The sequence below is a fragment of the Barbus barbus genome (genome assembly GCF_936440315.1).
Source record: "Barbus barbus genome assembly, chromosome: 31".
Taxonomy (NCBI): domain Eukaryota; kingdom Metazoa; phylum Chordata; class Actinopteri; order Cypriniformes; family Cyprinidae; genus Barbus; species Barbus barbus.
The window spans coordinates 3,005,746-3,022,347 of record NC_136759.1 but is presented as its reverse complement, the minus strand read 5'-3'; the positions used below and the strand labels follow the sequence as shown (position 1 = coordinate 3,022,347).

Genomic DNA, 16,602 nt, shown 5'->3' with positions numbered 1-16,602 from the left:
GTTGTTATAAAATGCCAAAAAGTCATATATTGCACTTATAGTTTTAGAGATTTGAAAAGATAAGCCATGTCTAATGATGAAACAGACAAAGAAAGTGGAGTAAGTACGAAAAAAGAAACGAATGAACTACATTTCCCAGAATGCTATGCTATGTCTGTGGTTTCCATGGTAACTTTGTTGGGGTCCGCCCGTACTGACCCAACAGGTTATTGTAATTTGTAGTTATTAATCTTGTTTTCTGGAGGCTGGAACATGTTTGGATCTCCAGTGGATTTTTCATTTAGGGAGCTCAACACAGTTTCAGGTGTGTTTCTACAGTTCAAATGACTTAAAAATAACTTTTCACGTCATAATTAATTTTCTGTTGCTTTTGTTTGTTTGTTTGTTTCAACGAAACGTATGTATTGTTCCTAAATGAGGCACATTTTCGAATGAAACATGATAGAATTGTCAGAAATGTAAACGAGTCGTTGTTTTGATTCGGATCCTTCCAGTGAATCGGTTCAGAACCGAGCAGGTTTAACCGATGGTGTGAAAACCTTTAACGTTATTTAGGCCTAAATTACAGCTTTACAAACAAAAAGAAAAAGATGTAATTAATATTTACGAATCGACTGTGTAACAGTTTCGTCAGCACGCATAGGAAACATATTTTTTTTCTTTAAATAAATATAATTCTTAAAAAAACTAAAACTTTTTCAGACAACACATGCCTCACATTATAACAATGTTCCCGTCCAAGATTTTCAGGTTTTAGTGTGTTACTACAATTTTTTTAATTTATTAATAAATCTGATGCTTACCAAATCCCACAATCATAGATCCAAAAATTCCAGACCTCTTTTATTATTATTATTATTATTATTGAAGAAATAGGCAATTAAACTGTCTAAGAAGAAAAAAAGCTTAAAAACAATCTGTTTTCAATTCTTTGCCTGTTTTTATTGAAATGTAATTCTCAAAACTTGTCATTATTTCCAGGTTATATTGCTTTTAATTCTGCTTTTTTTTCCCTCTTGTTTGATTTTGTTTCTCGTAGTTATTGTAATGTTCTTGGAAAAAATAATAATAATTTGGCAGAGGTAACTAATTTACCATATGGTTCTCATCATAAAACTGTGAATAAAAAACAATTATTAGTCTGTAAATATGTGTAGAAATAACAAATGCAGTGCATTGCTGTTTACTGTAGACATGCTCTCTGATGAGCCTAATCCAGGCGCTCGTGCACTAAAGCGTGACTCAGAGCAGAAGATCCTCAGCGCAGCGCTCAGAGTCAACAACAACTTCCTCTCAGACTTGACGGGACTGATGGACACGCTCTCCTCTCTTTACGCTGAGCCGATGCGTCTGGCCTGGCTAGACCTCTCCTTCAACGAGTTTCAACACATCCACCCAGTATGCACCTTTCCACCTGCTTCTGACAACTGAGCACAACAATTTGTGTAATTACTGAAATACAAGAAGACCTTCTTTGAAAAAAACACCATTCTCTCTCTCTCTTCCGTCAGGTTCTCACTCAGCTTAAAGAGTTACGCTTGTTGTATCTGCATGGAAACCGTGTTTGTAAGTTGTCAGAAGTGGATAAACTTGCTGCGTTGCCGTTTCTCCACACCATCACTCTGCACGGCAACCCCATAGTGACCGAGCGTGACTACAGGTACGGACGGTCAAAGGTCAAAGGTCAGGTAGATCCACAAGTCAGGGAGAAGAAGGGTTTCCAAAGTCTTTCCAAACCTGTATGACTTTTGTCTGTGCAACAGAAAAGTAAGAGAGAAAAATGGCACATGACTAATGCTGAGTAAAGGATAACAGAATTGTCATTTTTGTCACAATTTTAACGTTGTCAAATGCAATGAGCGCGTCCTGCCGTATCTCAAGTCAGTGATTTTCCACTGTGGATGTCTGTGTACTGTGGCGTTCCTGACACAACAGGTGCTGAAACTACGGTTAGGATCCGGTTACAAACCTCTGCTGTCCTGTGCATAGCAACAGTAATCACATATAGTCCTGATATACACACGGCATGTGCATGCGTAAGACCATTCTCAGCACACGCCCTACAGTCTCACAAGAATATGTCCAGGTCATACTTTCTTCTGAATATATAAAATATATTTTGCACAAAGAAGCTTATTTTAAGTACAACTAAAATTGCATTTATAAGTATATTTTAATGCCAAACACAACCTCCCATTAAACTCTCAATACTGCAATGCAAACAATATTTAAAAATGGTAAAATGTTTATATATTATGGTTTTATTTGTTGTATTGGTATTAGTTACTAAAAATGTTCCAAAAAAAATTATGCTATTCAAAAAAATATATATTTTGGGGTATGTCATGGAAATGTTTTTTTTACAAGATTCACCTATATATTATTTATAAAATAACATAGATTCAGTGTTTTCAGTCTTTTAATATATATAAAAAAGTAAAACTTCAACAGACTATAAATGTATGACTGTTTGCTGACATTAAAAGCTTTTATTACATTATATTTTTATTCTGTAATCTCAAAAATCCATTATAATTAGAGAGAAAACAGATACACACACACACACACACACACACCAGTGAACACACACACACCGTGAACACACACACAGCAGTGAACACACACACACACACACACACCGTGAACACACACCCGGAGCAGTGGGCAGCCATTTATGCTGCGGCGCCCGGGGAGCAGTTGGGGGTTCGGTGCCTTGCTCAAGGGCACCTCAGTCGTGGTATTGAGGGTGGAGAGAGCGCTGGACATTCACTCCCCCCACCTACAATCCCTGCCAGCCCGAGACTCGAACCCACATCCTTTAGATTACGAGTCCGACTCTCTAACCATCAGGCCACGACTTCCCCGTATTAAATGTTAATTGTTAGTCCTTATCTCAGGTCCATTAAATATTAAGATATAACTTTAATACCCCCAGTTTCACAGACAAGGCTTAAGATAAAATGCATGTTTGAGCTGTCTCAACTGAAAATATCTTGCTCTGATATCTTAAAATATGTCTGTGTCAAGATGCACACCTTAATGTTTTCTTTTAAAGCATTTTTGTAAAAGTTGCTTAAATAACTTCATTTAACTAAGGCCTAGTCCTGGCTTAAGCTAAACCCCATTTGTGAAACCAGGCCATAATGTATTAGTAAATATTGAAATTAACATTTACTAAGATTAATAAATGTTTTATAAGTATAAATGTTAACCTAAGTCATTCTTTTGAGTTGGATCTTACCACTGAATCAGTTCAGTTCACAGAATCGAATGACGGTGTGAAAACTTTTAGCAGTTGTTTATAAAGCAGATATGAATATTGAAATGAACATTAATGTATTTTTCAATGTTATCAAAAGTAGTGAACTTATTTTAACAAACTGAACCTTAATGTGAAGCATTATCTATTTCTCTGTTATGAAACGTTGAATTGCTCAGAATTGTTTATAATCACAGTTCAGCTCACAAACGAGACAGATTATTTCACTAAGTTGCTTGTCTGCCTCTCTTGCAGGGCGCATTTGATCGGCACCCTTCCTCATGTGAAGATGATTGATTTCAGCGCTGTCACCAAACAGGAACGAGAGTTGACTTCAGTTTGGCAGAGGAGCAGAAACTCACACCAATCCATCGGTCACAGCAAAGTGGACTGAACCTTCTTCACCCAAGATCCTGATACGTCCAATAAACATAAATGTGGAGTTACAGCGACGGTTTGATCTGCCACAGTGAGGTGACTTTAAATGATAAACTAGGCTTTTATTATAGCCCTAGAGTTACTTTAGTCAGCCAGAGTGTTTCTTCATTAGCTGTTGATGAAGCCACATGTGGTGAAACATCTTAAGCAACAGAGAAACGTCCATTTGACTAGAAAATCTGAAGCCATGGCACGTTTCTTTGAGAATTGCAGTAAGCACTTCAAGAATAGATGAACAAAGCATTCTCATTGTACACCAATGCATGTCTGCTAGACAAAATAAAAAACAACAACACTAATTTTGAAAGTCTTTAATGCATAATTTTATTCAACAAAAACAGTTTTAACAGAATATTGATTATTTTTTTGGTACTAGCCTAAGAAATGTTTTCTCTGTAAATCAGGTAGTATTCCACATTTAGGTAACAAACAAACAAACTTGAACACTATTAGTACACTGCAACAGAAAACAAAATATTTGCAGCGCATTTTATCCCTTTAAAAACCTCAAAAAAAGACAAAGGTGCCTTGCCATGATCTAGAGAGCTAATTGTGCCACACTGGTCTGTGAGCTTGCATAAATACATAAAATCAAAATAAATAATTACACAAACATACTGTGTGGCATCTCAAACCCTCCGAGGAAAGAACGCTAGTTGTTTGAATTCACAAGTTCTTTCCTTGTTTTTCGGCACAACAGCAAAAAAATTAGAAGGACTAAGTTAAAGCAATGTAATATTTTTTATTGTGTTAAAAGTGGAACAGGCAAGGTAAAAGCATCCCCATTTGCTTAGCTAAAAACAAGCTATCGATCGTAAAGCCTTAGGACTAAGGCATAATGCAGCCAGGGGGCGCCATAGAGCCGCTTACACTTCCCGCTACACACCTTTAATCATTCATCTCGAGTCATTTTACACTCTGTACATTAAAGGCATCGACACAAAAACATCATTTACAAACTACGATTCCAATTCAAACCCGCCTCCCCATCCAGAACATTCAGAGTTGACCGTATGATTATTCGTTAGACAGGCCACGCTGTTCTGGCTCGGTTTAACCGGGGTTCGCCTTTTCCGTTACGACTGCATGACTATGGTTATAGGAGAGGTGCACGGTAAGAGAAATACTTTCTCTTCTGTTAAAAGCAATAGCAGAGGATTCAAAATCTCGAATTAAATTTCTGATGACACGTAAAACATCCCGTGATATTTACCATCCGCCATAAAAAACAGCATACAGACCACTGATCTATATCTGCTTGTGTTGTAGACCTTCATGAGAGTAGTGCCATGTTTAATTTCTGACGGGAATGAAAATGAGGCTGTGAGGGACTGAAGTGTGGTGTGTTGAATGGATTGTACTATTGTTTAACAGTGAACTGACAAAACTTCTTTCCAAAAAAAACTTTCAGTAGACAAAAACTCTATAAACAGTTAAAAAGTTATGATTTTTATACAGTAAGTGCTATTGTAAAGACTGTAAAGTAAGTCTGTCCATCACAGCTTTGTTTTCATCTGTGTCAAAATTCAATATGGCATCCAACCTGATTACGATCTATTGGCAAATAGAGGTAAACGATTAGGAAAAAGCACTAATTAATGTCTAAAGTTGCAGGACATCCCATGCTTTCAGCTCTTGGGTAGTAAACAGTGATAGACTCTAATCTAAACCAGTTGAAAATCAATTCGAAGGAATTTCAAGCAGATCAGCAAATTACTTCAGTAAAGAATTAAAAATTAAAAAGATGGTTAATGCAACATTACATGCGTGTTATTCTGGTTAGATAAACATTATTTATGTTGCCCATATTAACCCACATCCCAATCTGGATCCTCAGTGCATACAATGAGAATGAATTAGAAATAATGAACTCTAAACCACAGTGATTCAAGAATACTACAGGAGAATTCATTACATTACTGAACCATAACCTGTGTGTTAAGATGACCCAGCCAAACTGAGTAAATATACAATTAACTTTAGTACAAGTATAAGAATAATTGAGAAGTCTGGATCTGCTACTTGGTTAGCAGATCCAGACTCAACAGAAGAAGAATCAACAAGAACGAATAAAACTAAACAAAAGCTCACCAAAGCGATCGTAGCAGCTCGACGCCGTCGAGTTTAACATTTCTGATGTATTTGGTGAAAAAGGTTTGATCAATGCATGAAAAACTACCAGTAACTAATCAAATGCAACTCAAAGCAAAGATAGTAGATCAGATGATTTTACCCTCTCGGATCTGTGCCGTGGCGAGTGACAGATTTACACAAGGAGATCTGGTTGGGGTGAATTATATTTATCTGCAGGGCATTCAGAGAACAAAGACATGGGCGTCTGCATCTCAAGAAGTCTGGAAGGAGAACGGAGGAGTGAAAGGGCTAGAAAGAGAGACAGAAACAGAGGAACTGGGGAGGGAGGAGGTCCATCTTTTCAATCATGGTATAGCAAACTGCACCACCAGCTCTTCCTTGGCATCTACTTTGATTTGTGAGATGGCGCTGTAGGAGTACGCAGCGATCTTAGAGATCTGATGAGGAAAGAAAGGCAATAAATCAAAACACCAAATAATATGCATAATGTCTAGTGATAGACCAATGCATCGACTCATATTCATTACATCGCCAAGAGCCTAAAGAAATTAATACTTTTATTCAGCAAGGATGCATTTCAATGATCAAAAGTGACAGTAAAGATATTTATAATGTTACACAAGATTTCTATTTCACATAAAATTATATTTACATGTTCTTTTGAACTTTTTATTCATCATCATCATAAAAAAATAAAAAAAAGTTTTACAGTTTCTACAAAAAATATTAAGCAGCAGCACATCTTTGTAATTGATAAAACATTAATATAGAACACTGAAATAGAAAACTGTTACATTAAATTCTAATTTACAGTATTACTGTTTATACTGTACTAAATGCGAACATCATTTGTGAACATCATCATCTTTCCAAAATATAAATTTAAAAAATCCTAATGAACCTCAAACTTCAAAACAGTAGCGTATATATAAATTTATACGTGTTATCTTTAAATTAAAAAGTATAAAAACAGCTGTTTATAGCATATATGCATACATTTTAACTGCTACAATTAAACTGCATTAGTTTATTGATATATTGCATATTGACTGAATTGATCTGTAGTTTTCACTGTTCGTGATCAATCACTAATTAGTTCCACACCAGGCCTTGGCATGCCAAAAGCAGTCTAATATACATGGATACGGCGATTTAATAACCGAGTCTGACCTGAAGTACATCTGCGTAGGGGACCAGGTCAGCGGCGAGCACCTGGTGAGGTTGGCTGGTCAGTGACGGAAGAGGAACGGGCTTCTTCTGAGACAGCGTTCTGCTCAACACCTCCAGCTTGGTGCTTTAACACAAACACACATGATTCAGCTTTAAACATAACCTATGTGTAAATCTTCATCAGCTCAAAAAAAATTGACATATCACACTTCTAGTGATGCATGGTTATGACGTCACACCGGTGGTCAGAATAACACATCCAGCCATGTCTACTGTTCATATCAATGGCATTTCAGTAGAGTAACACACCTGTACTGTCTGGCTCTGTCCATGTATTCATGTTGCTCCATGCCTTGAGAATCAACAGCCGACACGTCAATTATGTTCCTAATCAACAAGAAAAGAAAAGTGAGTTTTAATCTACCAACAGCCCAGACTGTGTAATAAATGACTGGATAAAGGACTGCAGCAGTGAAAGTGAATGTGTGTGTCGTACAGGGCTGTCCGCTGCAGGATGGTCGTGAGCAGGGCCTGTTCATCTGTGCGGTTGGACGGCAGGCTGTCTGCATTTCGCTCCGAGCCATTGGTGGGTTTTCTGTCTAAGTTTGGGTCAGGAATCAACGGCTTCACCTCTTCATTCTGCACAAAAGAGCCAAAACGAGATCAGATCAGATCTTCTGAAAAAACAGCGATTCACTCTTTTGAGGAGGCAACAGTGGCCTAAAACAATGACTAAAGAGCTATTTGTCTATGCCACATGCCCGAAGTGAAAATAAAGTTGTGTCAGAGTCTAAAAATTATTGCATTTTAAAGAAACATGTTCCCAAGGTGAACTGAACCGGTCAAAAATATACTACAAAACTGCTCTGGTTAACAACATCTGCTAAATGGCTTCTTACATCATATGTCCAAACATCAATTTCTTACTAATTACATCATAGAACCAAACTTGAACCTGCTCAAAAGTGATTTATACGGTGGCCGAGAAAGCTGCAACTTCAGAAAACACATGCAAATAGAGAAAGCACCAGCAAATCAATCAGTTTGACAGCAGGTGCTGAAAATGCTCACAGTGTGTTTCTTTATTCGGCTGTGTTGTGAGCATTTGTAGCGTGTGTGTGTTGTCAAATTGATGAAGTTGTTTTCTTAATTTGCTGGTGTTTTTTCTATTTTTTCGTATTCTAGTCTATGTTTTTCTTTGTCAAGCTTTATCAGCCACCACAGATTTATACAAAGAACACATTTCCATTTTTTAACTATTAGTGGTTCATGCATAAGGATTTTAGTTAGAGACATAGATTTGCTTAAATTAATTACAAATAGAGCACAAGTAGAAACTGTTTTACACTTCTTATATAAAATAGATGATAAAATATAATATATTAAGTATAACAATGTGAGAATATTTTAATTTGGAATTTCTTTGCATTTGATTTTTCATTCTTGTTTTAAACAGACCAAAATAATAAACCATTTATAAATCATAAATCACAGAATTTCAATGTGGTGAAAGACTTTTGGGCAGTTATACAAAAATAGACACAATTCCAGGCCTGGATTTGAAACCCTGTATATATAATGACTAAATAAATAAATAAATAAATAATGTCAGATCTGATCCACATGATGTCTAATCATCCTGCACCAGCAGTAAATGGCAGCAGATCAGACAAATAATGAGATGAAAGTAGGCATTAGAGTAAGTTTGATGTAGTCTGGAAACACACTCAACACTGACTGTGTGCTGCATGTAATTCAGATTGCAGGAACACATTCAGCTGTGTTTTACAGCTGTTTGGGGGTATACTGATTAAATCTGATCTACCTGCTCCGATGTTTCGCTATCGCTGCTGAAACAGCACCCCATGACAGCCGTCCAGCAGGTTTGAGAAGAGCTTTTTCGTTTTGTTTATCTGTTGTCTGTAAAGCGCTGCGCTGCAAACTCAGGAACCATCACATGACAGAACTCCCAGTCAGGCCACGTGACTTCCGGCTCCTCACCATATGCTGTCACGTCAATTCCGGCGTCACTTATTTAGTATTTAACTGAGCAGAGACAATATTTTCCCTTTCGACTATGATTTTAAAATAAAATAAAGGTGCGGTAATCGATTTCAGACGTTTATATTTAGCTTCTGAATTAAAAACATTCTTCTTATTGGCTAAATACTCCCTTGATTCATTTTGAAGTTTACAGAAAATTATTATCAGAGCTGCTGTTTAAAAAATACAGCACTTTTGATAAAAATATTGACATTGAAAGATGCAGATAAATCAACTTGTTCAAAAACGAGACATTTAGCCTACATTTATTAGAAGTTTGACAACTATATATATTTTTATTTTTATTAAAGCTTCTGTAGCAATCTTTGCAAACACGTTGTGGGATAATTATGGGATTTCCTTAATTAAAAATAAATAAAATGACCAGAACACTCAATACTGAACAGCAAACGACACGTAAAGTCACTTAATAATTAGACCTGTTATTAATCTTGTGTTGGTGAGACTTGGCTTGAGCAACAGGTTTTTAGCGTAATAAGAGACCAAATTTGAACTATATATTCAAGTGGATGAACAAAATATTCTCATTGTACTACTTACCACCAAGAAATGTATGCTACAGACATTCAGAAAAACAACAACAACACTAATACTTTATATCTGTGAATGTCTTTATTGCATAATTTTATTAAAAGCGAAAATAACTGTATTAACAGTATATTGAGTGTATTGGTACTAGCCGTATTCTATTAGTACACTGCAACAGGAAAAATACAAAGTATTGCAGTGCATTTTATCCCTTTAAAAAAATCTCAAAGAAAGGCTATAGTGCCTTGCCATGATCTAATTGTGCCACACTGTCTGTGAGCTTGCATAAAAATACATAAAATCAAAATAAATAATTACACAAAGACCCTAATGACTGGTTTTGAGCCATTGGAACACGAAATAAAATATTTTGAAGAATGTTGGTAAACACATGGTTTCGGGTCTCATTGACCTCCATAGTAAAGACAGAAAATGGGACCTGAAATGATCATTTATATAATTTTCTATACTGGATATTTTACCAGTATTATCTTTAATTACTGGCACTAATAAAACTGTCAACATAGATTGAGGTAACACACCATGTATCAAAAATCTTGTAAGACTCAAAGCAAGTAACACTAAATTTTTTTTGGCTAGCTACTATTAAATCAGGGCCACATGCTTTATTTACTGCCAATTAAATAAAGCCGGTTCTGTGATTAGTAGTAAATCTGCAGCGTCATTTGAGAAACTAACGGAATGCATAGTCGATATAAAAAACTGGATGACGAGTAACTTCTTACTGCTAAATTCTGAAAAAACAGAGGTGTTAATTATCAGACCTAAAAAACCTCACATGTAATAACCTAGAACACTATCTAACACTTGACGGCTGCTCTATCAAGTCTTCTTCATCAGTTAGGAACCTAGGTGTGCTGTTTGATAGCAATCTTTCATTTGAAAGCCATGTTTCTAGCATCTGTAAAACTGCATTTTTCCATCTCAAAAACATATCTAAATAGCGACCTATGCTCTCAATGTCAAATGCAGAAATGCTAATTCATGCATTTATGACCTCAAGGTTAGACTATTGTAATGCTTTATTGGGTGGTTGTTCTGCACGCTTGATCAACAAACTACAGCTGGTCCAAAATGCAGCAGCTAGAGTCCTTACTAGAACCAGGAAGTATGACCATATTAGCCCGGTTCTGTCAACACTGCACTGGCTCGCTATCAAACATCGTATAGATTTTAAAATCTTGTTAATTACATATAAAGCCCTGAATGGCTTAGCTCCTCAGTACTTGAGCGAGCTCTTATCACATTATAGTCCTCCACGTCTGCTGCGTTCTCAAAACTCTGGCTGTTTGATAATACCTAGAATATCAAAATCGACTGCGGGCGGCAGATCCCTTTCCTATTTAGCACCCAAACTCCCAAACCCAAATGTTTGTCTCAGACATCTTGTCACAAATTCACAATATATATATAAATAGCATTAAACAAATTGGAAACAGAGTTTCTAAAACCAAATATTCGTGTTCACCTAATTTACACTGAATAATCTCTCCTGATAATGAGACAGTGTCAGTAAACAATGAGCTGCTGAAAAGCCAATGGTTCCCTGTTTTCACCTCATTCATTATGATGATGATGTCTTGATGATGAGATCTTCTGTAAATTGGCACATTAAACACATTTCACTGTGTCTCAACAGACTGAGACAAACTATAGGATCAACACAAATAAAATATATTACTGAATAAAGTAGCTGAATACTAAACCAGCTTTTGGTAGCTTTGGCAGTGTGGGCAGGTGCCAAGTCCTGCTGGAAAATGAAATCAGCATCTTCTTAAAGCTTGTCAGCAGAAGGAAGCATGAAGTGCTCTAAAATTTCCTGGTAGATGGCTGCGTTGACTCTGGATTTCAGAAAACACAGTGGACCAACACCAGCAGATGACATGGCAGCTCAAATCATCACTGACTGTAGAAACTTCACACTGGACTTCAAGCAACATGGATTCTGTGCCTCTCCACTCTTCCTCCAGACTCTGGGACCTTGATTTCCAAATGAAATGCAAAATTTACTTTCATCTGAAAAGAGGACTTTGGACCACTGAGCAACAGTCCAGTTCTTTTTCTCCACAGCCCAGGTAAGACGCTTCTGACGTTGTCTCTGGTTCAGAAGTGGCTTGGTAGCCCTTTTCCTGAAGACGTCTGAGCGTGGAGACTCTTGATGCACTGACTCCAGCTTCAGTCCACTCCTTGTGAAGCTCTCACAAGTGTTTGAATCAGCTTTGCTTGACAGTATTCTCAAGCTTGCGGTCATCCCTGTTGCTTGTGCACCTTTTTCTACCCAAATTCTTCCTTCCAGTCAACTTTGAATTTAATATGCTTTGATACAGCACTCTGTAAACAGCCACACCTTTCAGTAATGACCCTCTGTGACTTACCCTCTTTGTGGAGGGCGTCAATGACTGTCTTCTGGATCATTGCCAAGTCAGCAGACTACCCCATTATTGTGGTTTCAAAGAACAAGAGATACGTGGAATTTATACTGTAGAGATGGTCATTAATTGAAACTCAAATGTATATATTCTAATATTTTGAGATACTGATTTTTGACCTTCATGAGCTGTAAGCTCTAATCATCAAAATTAAAACAAAAACTACTTTTGAAATGTTTTACTTTACATGTAATGAATCTAAAATTTATGAAAGATTCACTTTTTGAAATAAGTTACAAGAAAAAAAAAAAACTTTTTCATGATATTCTAATATTTTTAGATGTACCTGTACTGTACAACTGATTCCACTGTATCCTCTTTTTTTTTACTCTAAACAGTTTTAATACATTTTAATCATTTGTATTGTAATTATTTTGATTTTAAATTTTTCCTTATATAAAATTCTTTGAATTGCCATTATTTATGAAAAGTGCATCAATATCCTTAGCCTAATACTTTATTTGCTAGCTCTTATTTATGACACAACATAAACAGTTGGCAGTAATTATGGCTGCTGTGTGGTAATTACCTACTAGCCTACTAATTTGAAACAGGCCTTTTTTTTTTGGTCCTTTTGGAACGCCATAAATTGGGGCAGCACATGTAGAGTAGCTGTGATGCAATCGCACTTTAAATGTGGCTTTTCAGGTGCGGGATGCAGCTGAAGCAAACACTGGTCAAGATAGTTTAGTCTTTTGTGAGAGCATGACTGCTGCTGTGACTCTAGTGCTGCTGTTCTTCTTGTCTGTGGCACTGAACGAGCAGGTGACCGAGGGCTGCAGATGTTTACCAAAACACCCTCAACAGCAGTTCTGCGCTTCTGACTTCAGTACGTCTAACACATGCGTAGCTAACCAAACACGAAGAACAGGTGCCGGATTCAAATCTGTAGGTTGTATGATGTTAAGTTTCTTGCATTTCAGTTAGTTTACAGTAGTTCAAATACTTGAATCATTAAACTAGACCTACACTTAAGGGTTATGGAGAGTACTGTGGTGGAACCTTATTTCATTTAACTTTTTTTATTTTTTTCTTAAAAGGACAGCATAAGACAGAGCTGTCCAAACTCTGTCCTGGAGGGCTGGTGTCCTGCAGAGTTTAGCTCCAACCCTAACTAAACACACCTGAAGCTGCTAATCAAGCTCTTACTAAGCATACTAGAAACGTCCATGCAGGTGTGCTGAGGCAAGTTGGAGCTAAACTCAGAAGGACACCAGCCCTCCAGGACCGAGTTTGGACAGCCCTGGCGTAAGACAATATTAAAGTGTATTTTTATTTGTTTAGGAACGAGCTCTTTTGTGTAGTGTCAAATAAAGGAAGTGTTCACTTATTCCTCATTTATTCACCCAGGTTGTTTCACACCTGACCTCAACTTTTCCCTGTGAAACAAAGATATTTTGAGATCTCCAGTGTTTAGTTCTTAACATTCTTTCAAGTATCTTTTGTTCAATCTTGGAAGGCCTGAAGTGCAAAATATGAACAGTGTTTTTGCTTTGGACAAAATGTAATGTAAACAGGTTAATGTTAAATAAAATGAACACTTGTCACCTCTGACTTTTACCAATTAGTGATTCGAGCTAAGGTCATTGGAACGGTTCCCAGCACTCACCCTAACATTATTATTATTATTTTTTTAAAGCGTCAGACTGATTTCATCCAGTCTAATTTCACATTTTTGATAATATTTGAGATTATTTTAGAGCACATTATTTTTAATTATCATGGATCTCCTAGCAACAAGACCTGTTTCTGCATGAGTTTGTGGTGTTTGGAATGAGTTCAGAGTCTGTTTATTTGCAAACCTTAGATGTTTAGTTTGACATCCAGTTTTTCCTCTAACATTTACGTAGTTGGCATGGCATATTTGTTCAGATTAGATCTGTATTCCAGTCAGATCAATTAAGCCTTTCGTTCCTTTCAATAGCTCAAAAAACTTTAAGAACTTTATGATAACATGCTTCATTATTAAACCGTAACTGCCCTGAGTGATGTTACACTCCTCCAAGAAAAGGCTAATATTATCCAGGACCTCAAACCTAAATAACTATAATGAATTTCAACAGAACATGAGGGTTCAATAAGGGAGGACCTCTATATGTCCAAAAGTTGTCTATACAGTAAAATCAGCTTTAACTGTTTAATTGAGCTGTGTAAGCAAATTTTAATTTTTTTAATTTTTTTTCCTCTCCTTCTACCCAAGGACATGTCCGTGGTGGTTATTAATGTATGTGACCGTGTGGAGCCTTGGAAGTTGCAACTGACATTTTGTCAGAACCTCTAGTAAATTACATGCAATTTTGTTTAGTTGTCTGTTCAGAATTGTGGAAGAATTGTGATCTATATTAAAAAAAAAAATTGTGATTCTCAATCATTCCAGAAGTGAGGGGGACATAAATGTCAAATATAACTATTTTGTCTAATTGACATGTTTTATTACGATTATTATTATTTATTTATTATTAGGCTATATACCTTTTATTTGGCTAAGAAATCAAATACACTGCTGGGCAATAATGAATAACTTATCATATTTTTCCTGTATTTAGACAATTTTATGATTTGTTTAGCCTTTATACTAAAATATACTGTATTATACTATTCTTATCACAGAATAAGGCAGAAGATATATTTTATAGCCTATCTATTGCCAAGTGTAATAAATGCTATCAATTACCACTGCATTATTCAGAATCGGATGCTTTTTTATTACCTGGAGATGACTTGAAAACGCACATAAACCATAATATCGCAATCATGTGTTGTTTACGGTGTTCATGTTTCTTTTTATTCAGCTTAGCTACAGTAGAGATAGCTTTGGCTACAGCGATAGCTGGATTCTTGCGTGTCTTGACTTGTAAGTTAGTAACTACTTCTATGAGGCCATTTCAGACTTTATTCATGTTTTTAGGGAATATTTGGATTTATTCACATGCGATTGGACTCATATGCTAGACTGTGATGATTTGGCTAGTGCTGGGCACTACTGAATGATGCGCATCAGAGGGGATTTAGGAGTGGATATACTGAATGCCGACTGATAAAGAAGTGGGTATACACTGTATACCATCCACTACACCACTGGGTGGGTAGAATTTACCAAAATTGCCATTACAAGATCGCACACAGTAAGAGTGAAGTCGAGAACGACAAGGAGCCTGGGGATGCTTGTGGAAGGTGGCAGCAGGGGCCATAGACATTTAATAAATACCTAGACGCCTCATTAGCCGCATGACCATCGCTGCCATATTGGTCCGGGCAACTCTCCATAAGGCCGTTTCTCAATATGCGTACTTGTCTGTACTTGTGTTCTTGTGGACTTGTGAAACGTCATCAGTCGCTGCCGAAGTACTGTTCCAATTCAAAGTTCACATCTAGCCAAGTCCAGTTCAAATCCCCGGATGTGTTCTTGATCCGCCCCTTTTACCGAGGATGCATCGAGAGGTGACTTGTGCGGACTTGATACGGGCCATAACCCAGAATTCAGTTCGTCCTCCCGTCCTCGAGAGTTCGTTCTTCTGAGTCGAACTTGGCAAGTCCAAACTTGAAAGGACGGAAGTCCAGACTCTGCGAACTTGGTATTGAGAAACGGCCTAAATCTCATATCGTTGCTTCTGACAGCCCCACCTTCTATCCAATCAAAATCGGAGGGATAAACCGTCCGGTCACATGTGATTTACACGACCAATGAAATCTTCAGAATCTGTGGTGGGCGGGGTTTGTGCTTTAACGGGTTAAAAAGGTGAGGAATATTCTCATTTTACAACGGCAGAAAGAACAGGACGATGGCTTTATAACATCCAATGAAATGTGGGTAAAGGTAGAACAACAAGGAGAAATAGAAAGGAATAATCAGTTATTTCTAGACATACAGCACTTAACAGTACCTTGAATAAAATAAGGCAACATCAGACAGGAAAATGTGATCAAGAGGAATCCGTTATAATGAAATGGCCCGTGTATAATAGTGAAAGGAGAATATTGGTTAGTAATTTGAAAATAATTAAGATGAAGTTTGACTTGACAAGCATGTTGCAAAGGAACTCATATGATGAATGTATTATTTATGAATGTGCTTTATCTGAATATGACTGATTTAGATTAAAGAATATTGGTGTTAGGAAAAAGGACCACACTCCTAACCAGCAGGTGGTGGTAATGCAGCTTGATGCCATCCGCCTTTAAAATCTACAAGAAGAAGAAGACCTCGTCTTGCAAGTCTAGTTCAGAAGAGAGAAGACATGAATGATCCAGAACCAGCCAGAATAAAACATGAAGATACTGAGCAACAAACAGGTTGGTGTCCATTCAAGATTCTTCATTACTGAGAAACATTAAAGCCTCAGGCATAAAAGATGATGTGGCTGTGAAATAATATATTTTAATTTCATTAACAAGGAATGAACATCAAAGATCTGATTCTTGATATTCACAGATAAATGTGTGATCCTTTTGGTTTCTGTTATTACAGTTTTTTCAGCTGAATCTTTACTTGTCACACAGTTTCTGAAAGCTGACACTCAAACACCAGAAGCACACACCAAATCTGCAGAACCATACACTAATTAACGGCCTTCAATTTCATAAAACACAACACACAAT

At 36.9% G+C, this 16,602-nt stretch overlaps 2 protein-coding genes across 3 annotated transcripts; one reads left to right on the top strand and one right to left on the bottom strand.

Moving 5' to 3' along the window:
* The first annotated feature begins 37 nt into the window (after window positions 1–37).
* On the top strand, window positions 38–4,284 carry lrrc51 (leucine rich repeat containing 51). Of its 2 annotated transcripts, XM_079388102.1 has the most exons (5): window positions 38–304; window positions 1,040–1,082; window positions 1,193–1,398; window positions 1,512–1,660; window positions 3,515–3,973. In XM_079388102.1, the coding sequence occupies exons 3-5, from the start codon at window positions 1,195–1,197 to the stop codon at window positions 3,651–3,653; spliced, it is 492 nt and encodes a 163-aa protein (XP_079244228.1). In that variant the 5' UTR covers window positions 38–304; window positions 1,040–1,082; window positions 1,193–1,194; the 3' UTR covers window positions 3,654–3,973. The 2 variants fall into 2 exon arrangements, with proteins under 2 accessions (XP_079244228.1, XP_079244227.1); XM_079388101.1 differs by lacking the exon at window positions 1,040–1,082 and having other exon boundaries at window positions 3,515–4,284.
* LOC306851675 (ragulator complex protein LAMTOR1-like) lies at window positions 3,993–8,960 on the bottom strand. The gene is made up of 5 exons (XM_079388103.1): window positions 8,787–8,960; window positions 7,458–7,600; window positions 7,271–7,348; window positions 6,962–7,085; window positions 3,993–6,228 (listed from the first exon to the last, which is right to left on the bottom strand). The coding sequence occupies exons 1-5, from the start codon at window positions 8,826–8,828 to the stop codon at window positions 6,136–6,138; spliced, it is 480 nt and encodes a 159-aa protein (XP_079244229.1). The 5' UTR covers window positions 8,829–8,960; the 3' UTR covers window positions 3,993–6,135.
* Window positions 8,961–16,602: the final 7,642 nt, after the last annotated feature.